The sequence below is a fragment of the Panthera leo genome, chromosome B1 (genome assembly GCF_018350215.1).
Source record: "Panthera leo isolate Ple1 chromosome B1, P.leo_Ple1_pat1.1, whole genome shotgun sequence".
Taxonomy (NCBI): Eukaryota; Metazoa; Chordata; class Mammalia; order Carnivora; family Felidae; genus Panthera; species Panthera leo.
Genome location: NC_056682.1, coordinates 72,745,896 through 72,761,315, shown reverse-complemented (window position 1 = coordinate 72,761,315; position 15,420 = coordinate 72,745,896). Strand labels below are relative to the sequence as shown.

General features: G+C 42.5%; 1 protein-coding gene across 2 annotated transcripts; it reads left to right on the top strand.

Annotated features, from left to right (window-relative positions):
• Window positions 1-1,497: 1,497 nt before the first annotated feature.
• On the top strand, window positions 1,498-9,425 carry LRAT (lecithin retinol acyltransferase). Of its 2 annotated transcripts, none has more exons than XM_042935247.1 (3): window positions 1,498-1,836; window positions 2,602-3,142; window positions 7,602-9,425. In XM_042935247.1, the coding sequence occupies exons 2-3, from the start codon at window positions 2,603-2,605 to the stop codon at window positions 7,752-7,754; spliced, it is 693 nt and encodes a 230-aa protein (XP_042791181.1). In that variant the 5' UTR covers window positions 1,498-1,836; window position 2,602; the 3' UTR covers window positions 7,755-9,425. The 2 variants fall into 2 exon arrangements, with proteins under 2 accessions (XP_042791181.1, XP_042791180.1); XM_042935246.1 differs by lacking the exon at window positions 1,498-1,836 and adding an exon at window positions 1,843-2,294.
• The last annotated feature ends 5,995 nt before the right edge of the window (window positions 9,426-15,420 follow it).

Here is a 15,420-nt window from a genome sequence, read left to right as displayed (position 1 = left end):
TGTGCCTCTAGGAAGCAATCAAAAACTGGCTGCTCAGCCACAAAAATATATACAACTCAGAGAAGGGTGAGGGTTGCCTTTTGTAAGGTGAGGTCACCATAGGGAGGTCATATCCATTGGGCCAACAAGAGCTCATTTTAGGACGCTGTGTTTTTTCGGTTGAGAAGCAGCCTAATCTTCCCTAACCATTCCCAGTTTAAGAGGTCTGAGAAGACTTCAGAAGTAAGACAAAGGAAAATGTTCTACAGTCTCCTCGGGGTTACCCAAGGCCGAATTCCCGCAGGCGGGGCAGGGGAAACGCAAATCAGCGTGGCACTCTCTTTCACAAAACCTCCAGAGGGGATGAAGCCATTGAAGGTCTAGGGGTGATTTCTCCTTAATACATTTTTGCTCTTAAAGAATATTCTGTGGAGCCGTCAAACAGCTTTCCATACTTCTGTCTCTGCAGATTCCCCAGGTGGAGACGGTCGTAGGCCTTAATAAGCCGTATTAGTGACCACCAGAGACGGAAATCGCTAATTACGAAGTCCCCTTTGATCTCCCCCAGCCGTTTGGTTCCCGACACTGGAGGTTCAGGCATCTATTCTTTCTTAGAACTGGATGCGACTAGCGAGCCTTAGAGTCCGACCTCAGGCCTGCAGTTTAACTTATGCGCCGAGGTCTGGATCAGATTTTTAAAAATTTCCAGACTGCCCAGATTTTAAAACCAGCCACAGAGCTGGTGTGCGGCTGGAAGCTAACCAACGCCCAAGTGTCTGATTAATTTCAGTAAGTACCTCCGCGCTTTAAATTTTGGGGGCAGAGTGGGGAAATAAATTATTTAAAATTTCCAATTCACTGCCTTTCTCCCCTTCTCCATCTTCTGCTTTCAATTCGTTTGTGGGAAATGGAGTTTTCTCCTCTATGCTGGGACTGTAATGTGATTCGGGATCACTTGTGAAATGAACAGAAGTCACTACCGGCAAACGGGACCACTGGGGCAGAACGCTGACGGCAGGCCGGAGGTGAGAGCAAAGGCTGGGCCTCCGAGGATAATTAGAAGCCAGCCTCCTCCCCGCCTGGTCTCCGTGGCCCCCCTTCATCTTCCAGGTAAGATGAATGGCCCTTCATCCATCATCCACAGCCCAGCCACCTCCCCCAGGCAAGCGGAGAATCTGCTACCCTAAGAAACCTATTAGCCCCGAATTGGGCAGCTTTGTGGAGCCAACCGAGGCTCTCTATTGTAGCCTTTGTCTGCGGAATTTAAGCATTTACATGACGCATTAGCACGGAACTCCGCGCAGGGTCGGAACACCGCGTGCCAAACCTGGCGCGGACCGCGAGTTAGCAGCTCCCTCACCCGGCTGCTCCCGGGGACCACCCTCGCCGTTGCGCCTGGGTCACGCTGTAGGCGCTCTGGCAAGGAACGCCGTACCACATCCTTCCTTGGCCACCTCCGGGCGGCTGCGCTTTGAAAGAAAGCGGCAACGTTCTGGTGGGTGAACCCGAGCTGGGTCCATCTGAGCCTGAAGCCAGAGAAATAAACTTGACTTTAATCCGGTTCTCCAGGCGGTCGTTGGGGGCTTCGCCGTTTTTCAGCTTACCGTTCGGAGCCGTGCGCTCAACGGTCACTGGTGCCTCCGAATGCAGAGGCTTCTTGGGTTCTATTCGCCAGCTTGCGGGACCTGGACGCCGACCCGCGCGCCAGCTGAGAGCAAAAAGGATTCGAGCAAAAAGCGTTTAAAGGGGAGAACGATCCGCGGCGCGTGGGACTACGGCTCTAGGGAATTTAGGAAGGAATCCGCAAGCTTTGGAGGCACGCACTCTTCGCAGAGTAAATGCAAACATTTTAGTAAGGTAAGGTCTCTGGGTATCCAATCCTTTAGAGGGAGGTGGTTCGGCTCAGAAATCTCGAGAGAGGGGGCTTTTGCACCGAAAACGTTCCCGAAGCGCCCAGAATGCACCCCAGTTCAGACAGGTGCAGGAACTTTTTGTGTGGCCACGCCTCGTTCACTACTTCAAACGGCTGCCCAGCGGACGGAAGTGCTTAGGTCGCGAGCACCAGAGGGAACCTGCGTCTGGAAGGGGCTCTCGAGAAAGAACCCCGGACCTGGGGGGCCCCAGACGCGTTCCAAACATCCCGCAGTCCCGCGCGCCCCTCGCCGCGAGCGGCGCTTGTAGCCGGTGCCCAATCAGCGCTCTTGCCGGGTCTGTGACGGCGTTCATCCCCGCCCCCCTGCCTGGAATAAAAGGCCTCGGAGAAGGCTCCAGGCTAGAGCTCCGCGACCTGCCCTGTGTCCCGGCGCGGCCCCCAGGTGCGTTTGGTAGCTTGTTGCTCACAGCGCCCTTCCCACTGACCCCGCGGTCAGCCGCCGTCGGGTCCTCATTCTCCTCAGTCCCCAGTGCGAGGCGGCCGAACCAATTTCCAGGCTTTCTCCCCTTTCCTTTTTGCTCCCCCTTCCTCCGCGGCAGCTGCAGTCCCCCGCGGCCCTGGGCCGCTGGCCTGCAGGTGAGCAGCAGCGCCCCTGTCCGGCGAGCTCGCCTAGCCCTGCCGGTGCCGGAGCGGCGGCGGTCGCCCCTGCCTCGGCCCACCCCACCCCCAGCACTCCCTTTTCCCTGCAGGATGAAGAACCCAATGCTGGAGGCACTGTCCCTGTTGCTGGAGAAGCTGCTCCTCATCTCCAACTTCAAGCTCTTCAGTTCCGGGGCCCAGAGCGAAAACAAGGCGAGGAACAGTTTCTATGAGATCAGCCGTTTCCTGCGCGGCGACGTGCTGGAGGTGCCGCGGACCCACCTGACCCACTACGGCATCTACCTGGGCGACAACCGTGTCGCCCACATGATGCCCGACATCCTCTTGGCCCTGACCGACGACAAGCGGCTCACCCAGAAGGTGGTCTCCAACAAGCGTCTCATCCTGGGCGTCATCGGCAGGGTGGCCAGCGTCCGCGTGGACACAGTGGAGGACTTCGCCTACGGAGCCGATATCCTGGTCAATCACCTGGACAAGTCCCTCAAGAGGAAGGCGCTGCTCAACGAAGAGGTGGCGCAGAGAGCGGAGAAGCTGCTGGGCTTGACTTCCTACAGCCTCCTGTGGAACAACTGTGAGCACTTCGTGACCTACTGCAGATTCGGCACACCGATCAGCCCCCAGGCTGACAAGGTACACGTGTGACTTGCCTGTGGGCTCAGTGGGGACGCCCTTTCCTATCCCTGACTTTTTTCCATACCCTGGGATCAGGGATTGAGTTCTAGAATGAGTAACGACCTCTTCGGTGTCCCTACGGGAGGCCAAGTAAATAAATAGAGCTGTCGCTTGCAAGATAACCTCGAAACGCGCGGTTAAAAAGTGTGGCAATGCGGTACCGCTGCCAGCGATTCCAAGAGATCTACCCAGCTACTGCTGCAGAGGTCGCCAGGGTGTCCACCCAGCTAGTCGAAATGATAGAAGAACAGGTGGGGGTGGGGGTCAACAGAAAATCTGTCGCCGTGTGCTTACAGATTTCCCCAAGAATTGCAATAGGAAAAAAGGCGTTCAGAGTTTGTAATTAATCTGTAACCCTGTGTGCAAATTGTGCCTTTAAAATTAAGCAAGCTATGCAGGTTTTTCCGTCTGTAAAATGCAGAGAGTGAATTCCCTTTGCTTAATATAAACTATCAAATTTCCCAGTAAGAAGACGTCCATGGTAGATCCCTTACTCCTGCGTCTGGCTTCACAGAAGTCATTTCCTTGGTATTCTGAATTCTTTCCTTGAAGGCTTTAATCCCCTTGTAGACTTCCTCATTGTTAAGCATCCTTTAAGGATTAGTTCCGAAGGTGGGTTAGATTGTTTATGGGTTCCCCAGAGAGCAAAACAATTGGTTTTCTAGAAGATTCATTAAATGTTGTAATTTTTATGGGTGCTTTTAAAAAAACAGTATTAGCATTCAAGATGATTGAATCCGTCACAGAGCCAAAGGAGGGAAAATTGATTTTTTTCTTTCGTTTGGAAACCTAACTTAAAGGTAGTTAACATTTTAAACTTGCAACTTCATTCGCAATTAGAAGCTTTCTCAGCCTTCACTGTAGTTGTTAAAGAGGTTATTGTTAATGTTCGCTCTTAATGGAAACCTGGGCTATCATGTAATGAGCTTCATATTTTAGTCTTCGTGTCTAGATATTTTTCAGACCAAGAGAATGAGTCCATGCAACCACTTTTGTTCTGCTCCACATCTTGATTAATTTTTTGACCTATATGGGAAAAACCTTTCTCTCCTCTGTGGCAGAACATAAAAGTATCATGCTTTTTATACACCGGAATATGAAACCCTAGTAGATTATTTATTGAACCGCAAAAGACTCAATCTAAGAATTGTTTTCTAAGTTAAATAAAAATGTAGTTAGAGCACTGTGCGATGATTTAAGAAACACAACTCCAGTCCAGGCCTGGTTGGAAATGAACTCCACGACATTTACAAACACTGGCTCCAAAAGTGTACAAAAGGAAACGCGTCAGATTTACTTAGGAACCAAGCAAGTTATTTCTCTAAAGGAAAACAGTATTTCTATCCAGTAATTAGGAGTTACCCTTTCATGGAACACATAGGGCACTGTATTGCATACTTCTACAAAAAAAACCAGTACAAGTGTTTTTTTTAAGGTAGTAAAATATTTAATCTGCATAAATAACTAGTTGGAGTAGTTTTTCATCTTTGGAAACTTTGTAAGGTTTTACAGAAGTGGAGAAGTGTTTTAATTGCCATTGCCGCATAGCACCTCTTGTGAAACTGAGTTTTTGTCTTCACTTTGAATGGTGTAACAAACAATTTGGCCAGAGTAGATTTCCCGGGAAATAAAATTCCCATCCCAAATTTTCCAATTCTAAGAACCGGTTTTTGGACATGTCTTGCTTGAGAGAAGAAGATCATTTACACTGAAGGAGGACTAATTTCTACTTTTCAGAATGTAAGGAATTACTTGGTCTGGGGTCTGCTTGTTGAGTTCTTTAATTACATACACTAGTATAAGCCTAACACTGAGAGTTACAAGTTGTCTCTTAAATTTGAGTTTATAAACACTCTGAATAGCACTTTCCCTCATGAAAAGCCCTGAAACTAATTTGAAAATAAATTGGAAGAACATAATTTACTTTTTTGTAGTGAAGTTCTTTTTAACAAGTTTAGAAATCCTAAAACTAAAGGGAGTTTTATATTACTGTTAACAATTTCAGTGTTTTGTAAACTATAAAGCCCTTTAATTACTATTACTATGCCTTACACTTTTTCAACTCTTTTTTTTATGTTGCTGGTACTGCTTTTCATTGCCAAAAAATGAATGCAAATACTCCTTTTAATTTCCGGGGACTCAGTGCTCAAAAAGTGCCCCTACAAGTTTCTTAACACCTTCTAGGAATGCAGGACATTCCCTCCTGTTGAGCACCACCAGAGATGCCTCCTAGGCTCATGGCCAAGTGAACACGACCAGGACATTAGAAATATGATGCTCCTTGAGAAAATCTGCTTTTGCGGGAAGGAGTCACAATGATTCTCTGTTTTTCGTAATTAAAAATTATTAGGGAAAAGATAAAAAGAAGCTTAACTGTATGAAGACAGCTTACTCTTTTACCCAAATGCATATTCTCCCATTATCTGTCAAGCCCTTTTTCTCATTGTCCCGAAAACTTCATTTAGTTTGATCCTCACTTTATGATTGTGTATTTGGGACTTGATGTTTTGTTCCATAAAAGGAGACAAATCATCCGTTTGACACGTAAGGAAAACAACATCGGGATAGCTGACAGGAAGTTTTGTATTTGTCTAGCAATTGTATAAAAGTATGGATAGAGACAACCTTATGGTCAAGATAGCATGTTAAAATATGTTGGGTGTGTATACTCTGTCCATTAAGAATTTAGAAACCTAGGGGTGCCTGGGTGGCTCAGTGGGTTACACGTCCATCTTCAGCTCAGGTCATGATATCATGGTTCATGGGTTCGAGCCCCGCCTCGGGCTCTGTGCTGACAGCTCAGAGCCCAGAGCCTGCTTCAGATTCTGTGTCTCCCTCTCTGTTTGCCCCTCTCCCACTCATGCTCTGTCTCTCTCTCCTTCAAAAATAAAGAAACATTAAAAAAATAATAAAAAGAGAATTTAGAAACCTAGCTTTAAAATAAAAAGACATTGGGGTGCCTGGGTGGCTCAGTTGGTTGAGCATGTTGAGCCTCTGACTCTTGATTTCGGCTCAGGTCATGATCACAGGGTCGCGGGACCAGGTCCCAGGTCTGGCTGCGCGGTGCTCATAGACTCTGCTTAAGATTAGCTTTCTCTCTCTGCCTCCCACCCCCTTCTCTCTCTCTCTTACAAAAAAAAAAAAAAAAAAAGAATTTAGAATTTCTAAATCTATCCAGGACTGTATAGTAGGAGACCCTCAAAGCATATACAATGTCATGTCTAGAAAAGGAGCTTAAGATCAGTATGAGTAGCAAAAGTCATATGTAAAAATTGAACAATTCATTGCTAAATTTTGCCGACAGGGATGAGGTAGAGAGAATGGTCAACACATGTAGCAGTAATAATAATTACTGTAAGGCCTTACATTTATGCAGCATGTAGAAGAATACAGAGTACTTTTGCATTAAAAACCTCATTTGAGGGGCACCTGGGTGGCTCAGTGGGTTGAGCGTCCGATTTCAGCTTAGGTCATGATCTCGCGGTCCGTGAGTTCGAGCCCCGCGTCGGGCTCTGAGCTGATAGCGCAGAGCCTGGAGCCTGCTTCCGAATCTGTGTCTCCCTCTCTCTCTGTGCCTCCCCTGTTCATGCTCTGTCTCTCTCTGTCTCAAAAATAAATAAATGTTAAAAAAAATAAAAATAAATAAAACCTCATTTGAGCCTCACAACAACCTCAGTATTCCCATGGAGGAGAAGAGGGTAGTCTGGACAAGTTCAATGATTTACATGAGATTTACTCGAGCTAATAAGAGGTGAGCCAGGACTGAAGCATAAGCCATCACTTCTGTATAAAATTAGTTTTTATATTTATATATGAGAAGAATGCCTTCCTCAGGGCTATGGATCATATTTATCTTTATCTCCAGCAGCCAATTTTATGTCCCATAATTGACTGAATTTAATTTATTCGGGTAATGGGACATGACAAAAAAATTAGACTTTCTATGTCTTTAGATTCTGAGACATATAAAGAAAGTTATCATTGGTATCATCAAATTTTCAAATGAGTTATAGGAACTGAATTCACCAATAATAGGCTAAATTCTGTTATTCAAGGTTAGAGATTCTTTTGCCTATATAATTTTAGAATATGTTATTGTTACTGACAAGCAGTATAAAGTTTTCACCTTTAATCCCGAATAACTTTTATGTGGTTACACTCTCTGTAGTTTTCTATAAAAATGCTGTATTTACAAAGGCAAGTGCCATTATGAGCTCAGTTGCCTGAAGCATCATTTCAGCTACTATGGGATGTGAAATCAAGAAACTGAACTATTTACATCTTAAATTCTTTCTGAAGTCGTAATAGAAATTCTAGTTCTTCTGTTGAACAGAAAATATTTGAGAAAATTTTGCTTTACTGTGATTCTTCTTAGATTTAACTACCTTTTCTAATATTGTTCAATTTTATTTTTCAGTTCTGTGAGAATGTGAAGATAATTATTCGTGATCAGAGAAGTGTTCTTGCTTCAGCAATCTTGGGATTGGCGTCTATAGTCTGTCTGGGCTTGGCATCATATACTACCCTTCCTGCAATTTTTATTCCGTTCTTCTTATGGATGGCTGGCTGACTTCATATCCCCGTGTCAGTGTGTGTATTCTGTGTGTAAATATGTTTATATTTATAGAGCACAAATCAGTATAAGCATCTTCAAGAAAAATGTGACCTGTAACACTGTGTTCTGGATAAAAATGTGATTAAGAATCACGCAGAGTGCTTACTGTGTAAGCCCAAGAACAAAGGCTTTCTCAATCTTCTCAGGCAGTTGCATTTCAAAGCACTGTGCAAATCTTGGAAACATGGCAACTTGTAATAGAATTCAACATTACAAGAGAACCAGCCCGTAAGGTGATGGCCACAGGAGATTATTTGCGTGTTTGTTGTTTGTTTTTTTCCTCTTGTAATCCTTGCTCTTCTCTTGTTAGACCTGAATTTGAAGACTATAAGACTCCTTGATTGAAATCACTAACTTTATTATAAATGTATTCTCTTTCATTGAAAAACTTATATTAAACTAAAAGAATTTCCCTCATTCAGTTGAAAACATGTTTGATGATTGGCAAAAAAAAAATTCATAGTCTTTTTTTTAATGTATTATATGTAATTCCCAATAAGTCAAGAATATTTTCATTACTTGAAACCATGTTGGCAAAGTTAGAGTTTAATGATAAAATAACGACTGGAACTGTAGAAATTTGTGTCTTCCTGCAGAAAAAGCTCCTATAGCATCAGCTGAACAATTCGATTTGACTTTACTCACTAGGAAGCCTGGCATTCAGTTTTTTCTTTTCCTTTTATGTGTCACTGGGGTTACTTTAAACCACTCTGAGAAGTAAATGGATATAGGATTGAAATAATTTGGGTATTTGGAGTGTGTATGTGTCAATCAAACATGCAGATGTCCACATATACATAGACTGATGAGAGACCAATTTTGTTCTTGATTGCTTTAGTATCCACCAGTGTGGTTACCATAGAGCATCTGCAGAAGTGAGTGTAAAAGTAACTTTAGTCTGTTTTCTCATGTCTGTGGTATGATTTGCATATATGTCATTGGACAGTTTACCTTTTTAAGCACTTACTAATGTACTGTATAATTTTTAAAAGCCGTCAGATTTGTCTTCTAACAGGTTTCTTCATTTCATTGCAAAGTACAGTTTATATCCTTAAAAGAAGGATACCACAAAGAAATAACTATTGGAAGTGGTTTTTGAGTGTCTTAGTAACGCCAGGCATGTGAAATTGGTTACACTGAGGCTGTTTTAATATCAGAGTTGAGATGTAGTCCTGTTAAAGCAAGCGTTCGAGTAGTTTTGCAGAATTACCAAATTGTAAAAACTAAGCCACAAGCTAGACTTGCATTTCAAATATTAAAATTTCTTTATAAACTATCAAGAATCACAAAATAATGAGTCACATGGTGAGCGTTAGGGGGAGAGTGGGGTCAGTCACTCAGTGACCCAATCAGAACAAATTTAATAGCAGATTTTACATTCTGTTGGAATTTAACATTCAGTTGGAGTTTAATAATAATTAAACTTTGTTTAATTTAAATGTTTTAAATAGTTAAAACATGAAATGGTAACACTACAGAATAAAGTTTCTCTGGGCATATTCCAACCACTTAAAATTATTTTAAGTATGTATACACTATGAGAACTCCATTGTATTAGTGGTTTTTCACTTACTGTTATTACCCTCGGAGCAAGTGTTTAAATAAATTGATCTTTTAAAAACACGATGTCCTTCTAAATAAACGCCTTTTTTTTTTTTTTTTGTGGATTTCAGTATTTTGGGTAGTGAAAACCACTGTCTGATGTTAAATCTGTGTTCAAAGATAATGATCCCTTATTAAATGCTAAGGGAAGTACTTAAGGTTGGAATTAACATAATTAGTTTTACTTCGTATCCTTAAAGTGAGATCCAATTCCTCATTCATTTGAGTGTTCATTACATGCCAGGCACTGACCTGTTATAATTTCATGGTCTAGAATTAATATTATTTTTAAGCTACCTATATTAGAGTGTATACAGTGCTATGGTAATACAGAAGAAGGAAAAACAAAATCTTCCTGAAGGTCAGAGAAATCTGAAGTAGGCAATGCTAACATTAGGCTGAGAAACAGCAAGAGGTGATTTTATCACATTGATGTATTTTACTACTTACTGGAAGAGGGTACTGGAAGGAGGTTTTATTTATCTAATATTCCACAACACTAGAATTTGTTGAGTTTAGGACAAAGGGAAATTTCGTTTTGTTGTGCTCCCTTTGATGAGCTGCGTCTGGAGGCAAAAGAAACATAATATCCTTGATTCTGGCTGTGGAACAAACTGAGCTCTTCCTGTGTCTCTGCTGAATGTCTCTGGGCTTCATTAGTTAAGACTCACGCTTACGATTCTGCAAGTCCTTGCACTTACAAATTTCGCTTCTAACTTGTGGAATGATACATAGTGTCTGATACAGCTTTTTGTTGCTTCTTTTGTCACTGTATTGTCACCATATTGTCACCATATGGTTGCCATATGTAGATGAAGGCCAAAGAACTAGCTTGGGCTAAGATGAAATAATGCAAGTGTCGAGTACTATGCAGGTATTAGGGATGAAGAGAAGAATGAGACATGGACCTCAAAGTTTATTGCCTCCTTGACATAGAAGCATTAAGACTATGCTAGAGCTGATTTAAGGCACAGAAAAAGACATGGTTTTACCTGATGAAGCCAAAACCATAGGGACTGTGTCCTGAGACTTGGAAAAATGGGATGTGTTCCAGGGGGACAGATCTGGGCAGGATATCGTACACATTCTGAACAGTATGGGCAAATGCAGTAACACTGTTCACAACACGCCTAGCACATAAGTGTGAGGTACTCGACTGTTGGTTGACTGAAGCATGAAACTGTATGGGGCATTCAGGCAGACGCAAGTGGTTCAGAGGCTAGAGTGGAGCAACGGTGCTGAGGGGAGGTACTGGAAAACGAGAGCAATGATCAGGTGGTTCAAGTCCTGTGTAGACCAAGAAGGTTGGACTTTATGAACAGGCAATGGAGGTTTGAGTTCAGAGAGGTAACTCCAAAACGTATCAAGGAAGGATGGGGCATGGGGCAAGACAGGACAAGGGGCTCTATTAGAAGACTAGATATGGTCCTTAATCTCTCAAACTGTAATTGTGAGGGTGGAGAACAAACATGTTAAGGAAGCGTCAACAGACTAGCCAAATTCTTATATTCGACTCGTGAGTAACTATTGGTACAGTGTCCGGGAGGAGTCATAAATCCTTTCCTGCCAGAAAATCGGTTCCTGAAATATAACGATGTGGTGACTGTATGTATATTGGATATTCCAGATTTTTGTTCTGCTAGTTCTATTTCTTGGCAAGGACAAGCAAATAAGTACAGATTTATAGTTTAATTTTTTTTTTCAGAATAGAGATATATTTATTTTTCCATTTTCTATTTCATACTATTACTGTCAAAAAAAAATGTTTTTTCAAGGGGCACCTGGGTGGCTCAGTTGGTTAAGCGTCCAACTCTTGATTTCGGCTCAGGTCATGATCCCAGAGTTGTGGGGTCAAGCCCTAAGTTGGGCTCCGTGCTAAGCATGGAGCCTGCTTGGGGTTCTCTCTCTCCTGCTCTCTCTGCCTCTCTTTCTCTCTCTCAAAATTAATAAAGAATCATTAAAAAAAATGTCTTCCGGTAATGTCACAGGTATGTCAATGACAAAATCTTTTTATAGATGAGAAGCATATAAGAAATGATGATTGCTAATAGTGTGTTTTGTATGTTCTGTTTAGAGAATTTTATCTAACCTAGATCTATTAGTTCAATTAGTTTTATATTTGGTACATATGTGTATTAAATAAAATCAATTTGACATACATCCTGTCCTCTCTTGTCTTTGAATTTGATATCCATAAATATTCTTCTAAGCTTGGTAGCCTGAAAAATTTTGTCTCTCAAAGCTTCCTTTACTGAGCAAAGCTAGCTTTACATATTTGAAATTAAAACTATGTGAATCTGCCTTCAGACTGATAGGATCTATGTTATCTGCATCTTGAAGCCTACCTTGATTATGTAGAAAAGGTTCTGCGTCATATTAAATAACAATTCTCCGTTCCACAAAACCAAGAAGCAACAAAACAGAGCTATAAGCATGAACTCAGTCAGCAGATGTTTAATACTACCAAGGTGGCCTGCCATTTTACTCTGGCTATGGGTTGAGTGCGGATGAAGTGTGAGTAGAAGCGAATCCCAGGGCCAATCCTGAGATGTATTCACAGCTTTGCAAAGAACCACAGAGGTTACTGGGCCAAACCCCTAAACAACTCCTCACATTTCAGACATGGAAAATCAGGCACAGAGGTTCAGATACTTTGCAATTACACAAATAATCAGAGACAGATCTACAATTTGACTCCGGCTCTCTTTCCTCCATATGATGTTGGCTTCCTAAGGTCTCCCATAAATTGGACAATCTTTCCACCAATGAACGTATTAATTTCTTGCAGACCTTTTGTGTATTCCAAGCAGGGCCACAAAAGAATGAACTAGTTAGAATTTTAGTCCTGCAGTCGCTCAGTCTCATGAGAAAGAATGGCAAGTAAATAGATTTCAAAACAATGATAAGCTTGTACAAGTGTCAGAAGGGCAGAGACAAAACCCGTAGCTGCCTGCTGGGGGCCAGTAAAGAAGAGAGATGGGAAAGAATTTTCAGTAATACCTTAACTGAGTTGTAAAGTGTACAAACATTTGAAGTGGAAGAGACCTCCCTTTTCCATGCCATTATAGGCACCGGGAGCAGTAAATACACAGGCAACAGGGTCGTGAGAACCCACATCACAGTTGGGATTACTGCCAGTCACTAAGAACAATGACTTGTGTTTATGTTGTTGCTTTAAGAGAAAGGCGCCATACTACTCCACCATTTCTTTGAGGAAGACAGCTCTTGACCCAGGTGATGTTAGAGACAAGAGGCAAGATCATGGAGGACTTCATAAAAGTCTGAAGTGGAAAGGAAGTATTTCCTAAACTTTCCAAGGACCTCAGGTGAGACTTGTGAGCATGCCATTTTGTGAAACGTGAGGAATAGGGGTGGGATTAGCTTGTTTGGAAAAGAAACATGAGTTTTATGGGTGGAGGTTTATTTAAGGGCACATGGAAAAGTGGGAACTACACGAATCGCATCTCACCATTCGGCTCCCAACTTCTCCCATGTCCCAACAACAACCCTAGTGCCATCCTCCTCTCGAGTCTAGATCCTGCCCTGGACATTTCATTCTCCTGAGCTTAAAACTGTTACTCATATTGCTACCTGGCTACTGTTCCTAACCTTCAGTGTATCATTGCCTCTGCTGCCTCATGGTTTTCCTTACACCTTTATTTTGTGTTTCTTCTACTTCTTCTCCACTGTGCTGGGACGCTGTCTCTCATTTACAATTTCCAAAGGATCTGGAGCACCTGGGTGGCTCAGTTGGTTGAACGTCTGACTTTGGCTCAGATCATGATCTCACAGTTCATGAGTTTGAGCCCTGCATCAGGCTCGCTGCTATCAGCATGGAGCCTGCTTCAGATCCTCTGTCTTTCTCTCGCTCTGTACCTTTCCCCTCAGGCACTCTCTCTCAAAAGTAAACATTAAAAAAAATAAAATTTCCAAAGTATCAAATTAAACTGACCAGTCATGAAGCAGTATTGGTGGTCATGAACAAAGTTCTCTAGCAAGAAGACCTCATGGCCATTGGTCCTCATATCCTGTAGGTCTGATACTTTCAGATCAGGTGACATCCTTGGGCCAATCATTTGTTGCCAAGTTGTACACCAACGTGGCCCAAGGTATGGTGATCTATTCTAAAGGAGCTACTTGTAACTGATTTTCCTTTGAAGATAGCTATCTGTTTTACTTTAAAGGAGAGGGATACATCTCATTATCATCTCAGCTCATTCTGCAACAATGTAGAGAATGGATGAGGTGAGGAGATGTAATTTAAAGGACATAAATTCTATCACCAAAATGCAGGAGAAAAATGATGAAGGCTAGCACTAATTCAATGGCAATGAGGATGGACAAGAGAGAATGGATTGATTTGAGGGTTGAGAAGGAGGCGGTTTCATATAGGTTCAACATAGAAAACAAACCATTCTGAGTATTGTCTGGCAGGATGTGTACGTGTATGTGTATGTGTGTAATGCCCTGGTTTTTCCTTTTCCTCTCTCCCTCCAATCTCCCATGAGCATCTCACGTTGGCCAACTAAGCCAGAAACCAACTGGCAGAAGAGCCTGCCAGGAAAGGCAAGAAATGCATCTGAAGCATAACAGGCTAAAACTGGGCACGGGGATAAGTGTAACTGATTGTATGTGGCATACTGGCTAATTTGGAAGAATTGGTCTTGGAAAAAGCAAGACAAGCTTGGTTTGGAATATATAAGTTTGAGTAGCCTTGGGTCTCATAGATGGCAATACAGACAATTGGAAATTGGAGTCTCATGCTCTAGACAAAGCTCAGGGATGGGGATATATTTAGGACTCATGACAGTGGTGGTTGAAGCCAAGGATATGAATTAGACCATCCTGAGGGAGTCTATAAAGAATTTTAAAAAGTGGAAGGATTTTTGGGAATGCAAGCTGGTGCAGCCACTCTGGAAAACAATATGGAGGGAGGTTCCTCAAAAAACTAAAAATAGAACTACCCTACAACCCAGCAATTGCACTACTAGGCATTTATCCATGAGATACAGGTGTGCTGTTTCTTTTCTTTTCTTTTTTTTTTTTTAATGTTTATTTATTTTTGAGACAGAGAGAGACAGAGCATGAACGGGGGAGGGTCAGAGAAACAGACACAGAATCCGAAACAGGCTACAGGTTCCAGGCTCTGAGCCCGACGTGGGGCTCGAACTCATGGACCGCGAGATCATGACCTGAGCCGAAATCAGATGCTCAACCAACTGAGCCACCCAGGCGCCCCAGGTGTGCTGTTTCAAAGGGACACATGCACCCCCATGTTTATAGCAGCACTATCAACAATAGCCCAAGTATTAAAGAGCCCAAATGTCCATCGATGGATGAATGGATAAAGAAGATGTGGTATATATATACAATGGAGTATTACTCGGCAATCAAAAAGAATGAACTCTTGCCATTTGCAACTACATGGATGGAATTAGTGAATTATATTCACTAATAAGTGAAATTAGTCAGTCAGAGAAAGACAAAAATCATATGACTTCACTCATATGAGGACTTTAAGAGACAAAACAGATGAACATAAGGGAAGCGAAACAAAAATAATATAAAAACAGGGAGGGGGACAAAACATAAGGGACTCATAAATATGGAGAACAAACTGAGGGTTACTGGAGGGGTTGTGGGAGGGGGGATGGGCTAAATAGATAAGAGGCACTAAGGAATCTACTCCTGAAATCATTGTTGCACTATATGCTAACTAATCTGGATGTAAATTAAAAAAAAAAAAAAAAAAAGTGGAAGGATTGTAAGACTAAGGTCACAAAAAAAAAAAAAAAAAAAAAAAAAAAAAAATGGAGGGAAGAAGAAAGATCAGGAAGAGCTCCTGAAAAGGACCGAAGAATAAGGCGCACAGGTTGGAGCAAACCAAAGAGACACTGGGTGAAGAGGCCAGGAAGGAGTGAATTGTAGAAGCTAAGAGTCTGAGTAGCATCGAGATATAGAAGAGAGCACGGGCCTCAATGCTGTTCCTAGCAGATTTGACAAAAAAGGAGACTGAGTG

Excerpts from the sequence above, each read along its gene's own strand:
- LRAT (XM_042935247.1), top strand. The coding sequence starts at position 2,603 with ATGAAGAACCCAATGCTGGAGGCACTGTCCCTGTTGCTGGAGAAGCTG. Across the intron at positions 3,143-7,601 it reads TCAGCCCCCAGGCTGACAAG|TTCTGTGAGAATGTGAAGAT; the intron begins GTACACGTGTGA and ends TTTATTTTTCAG.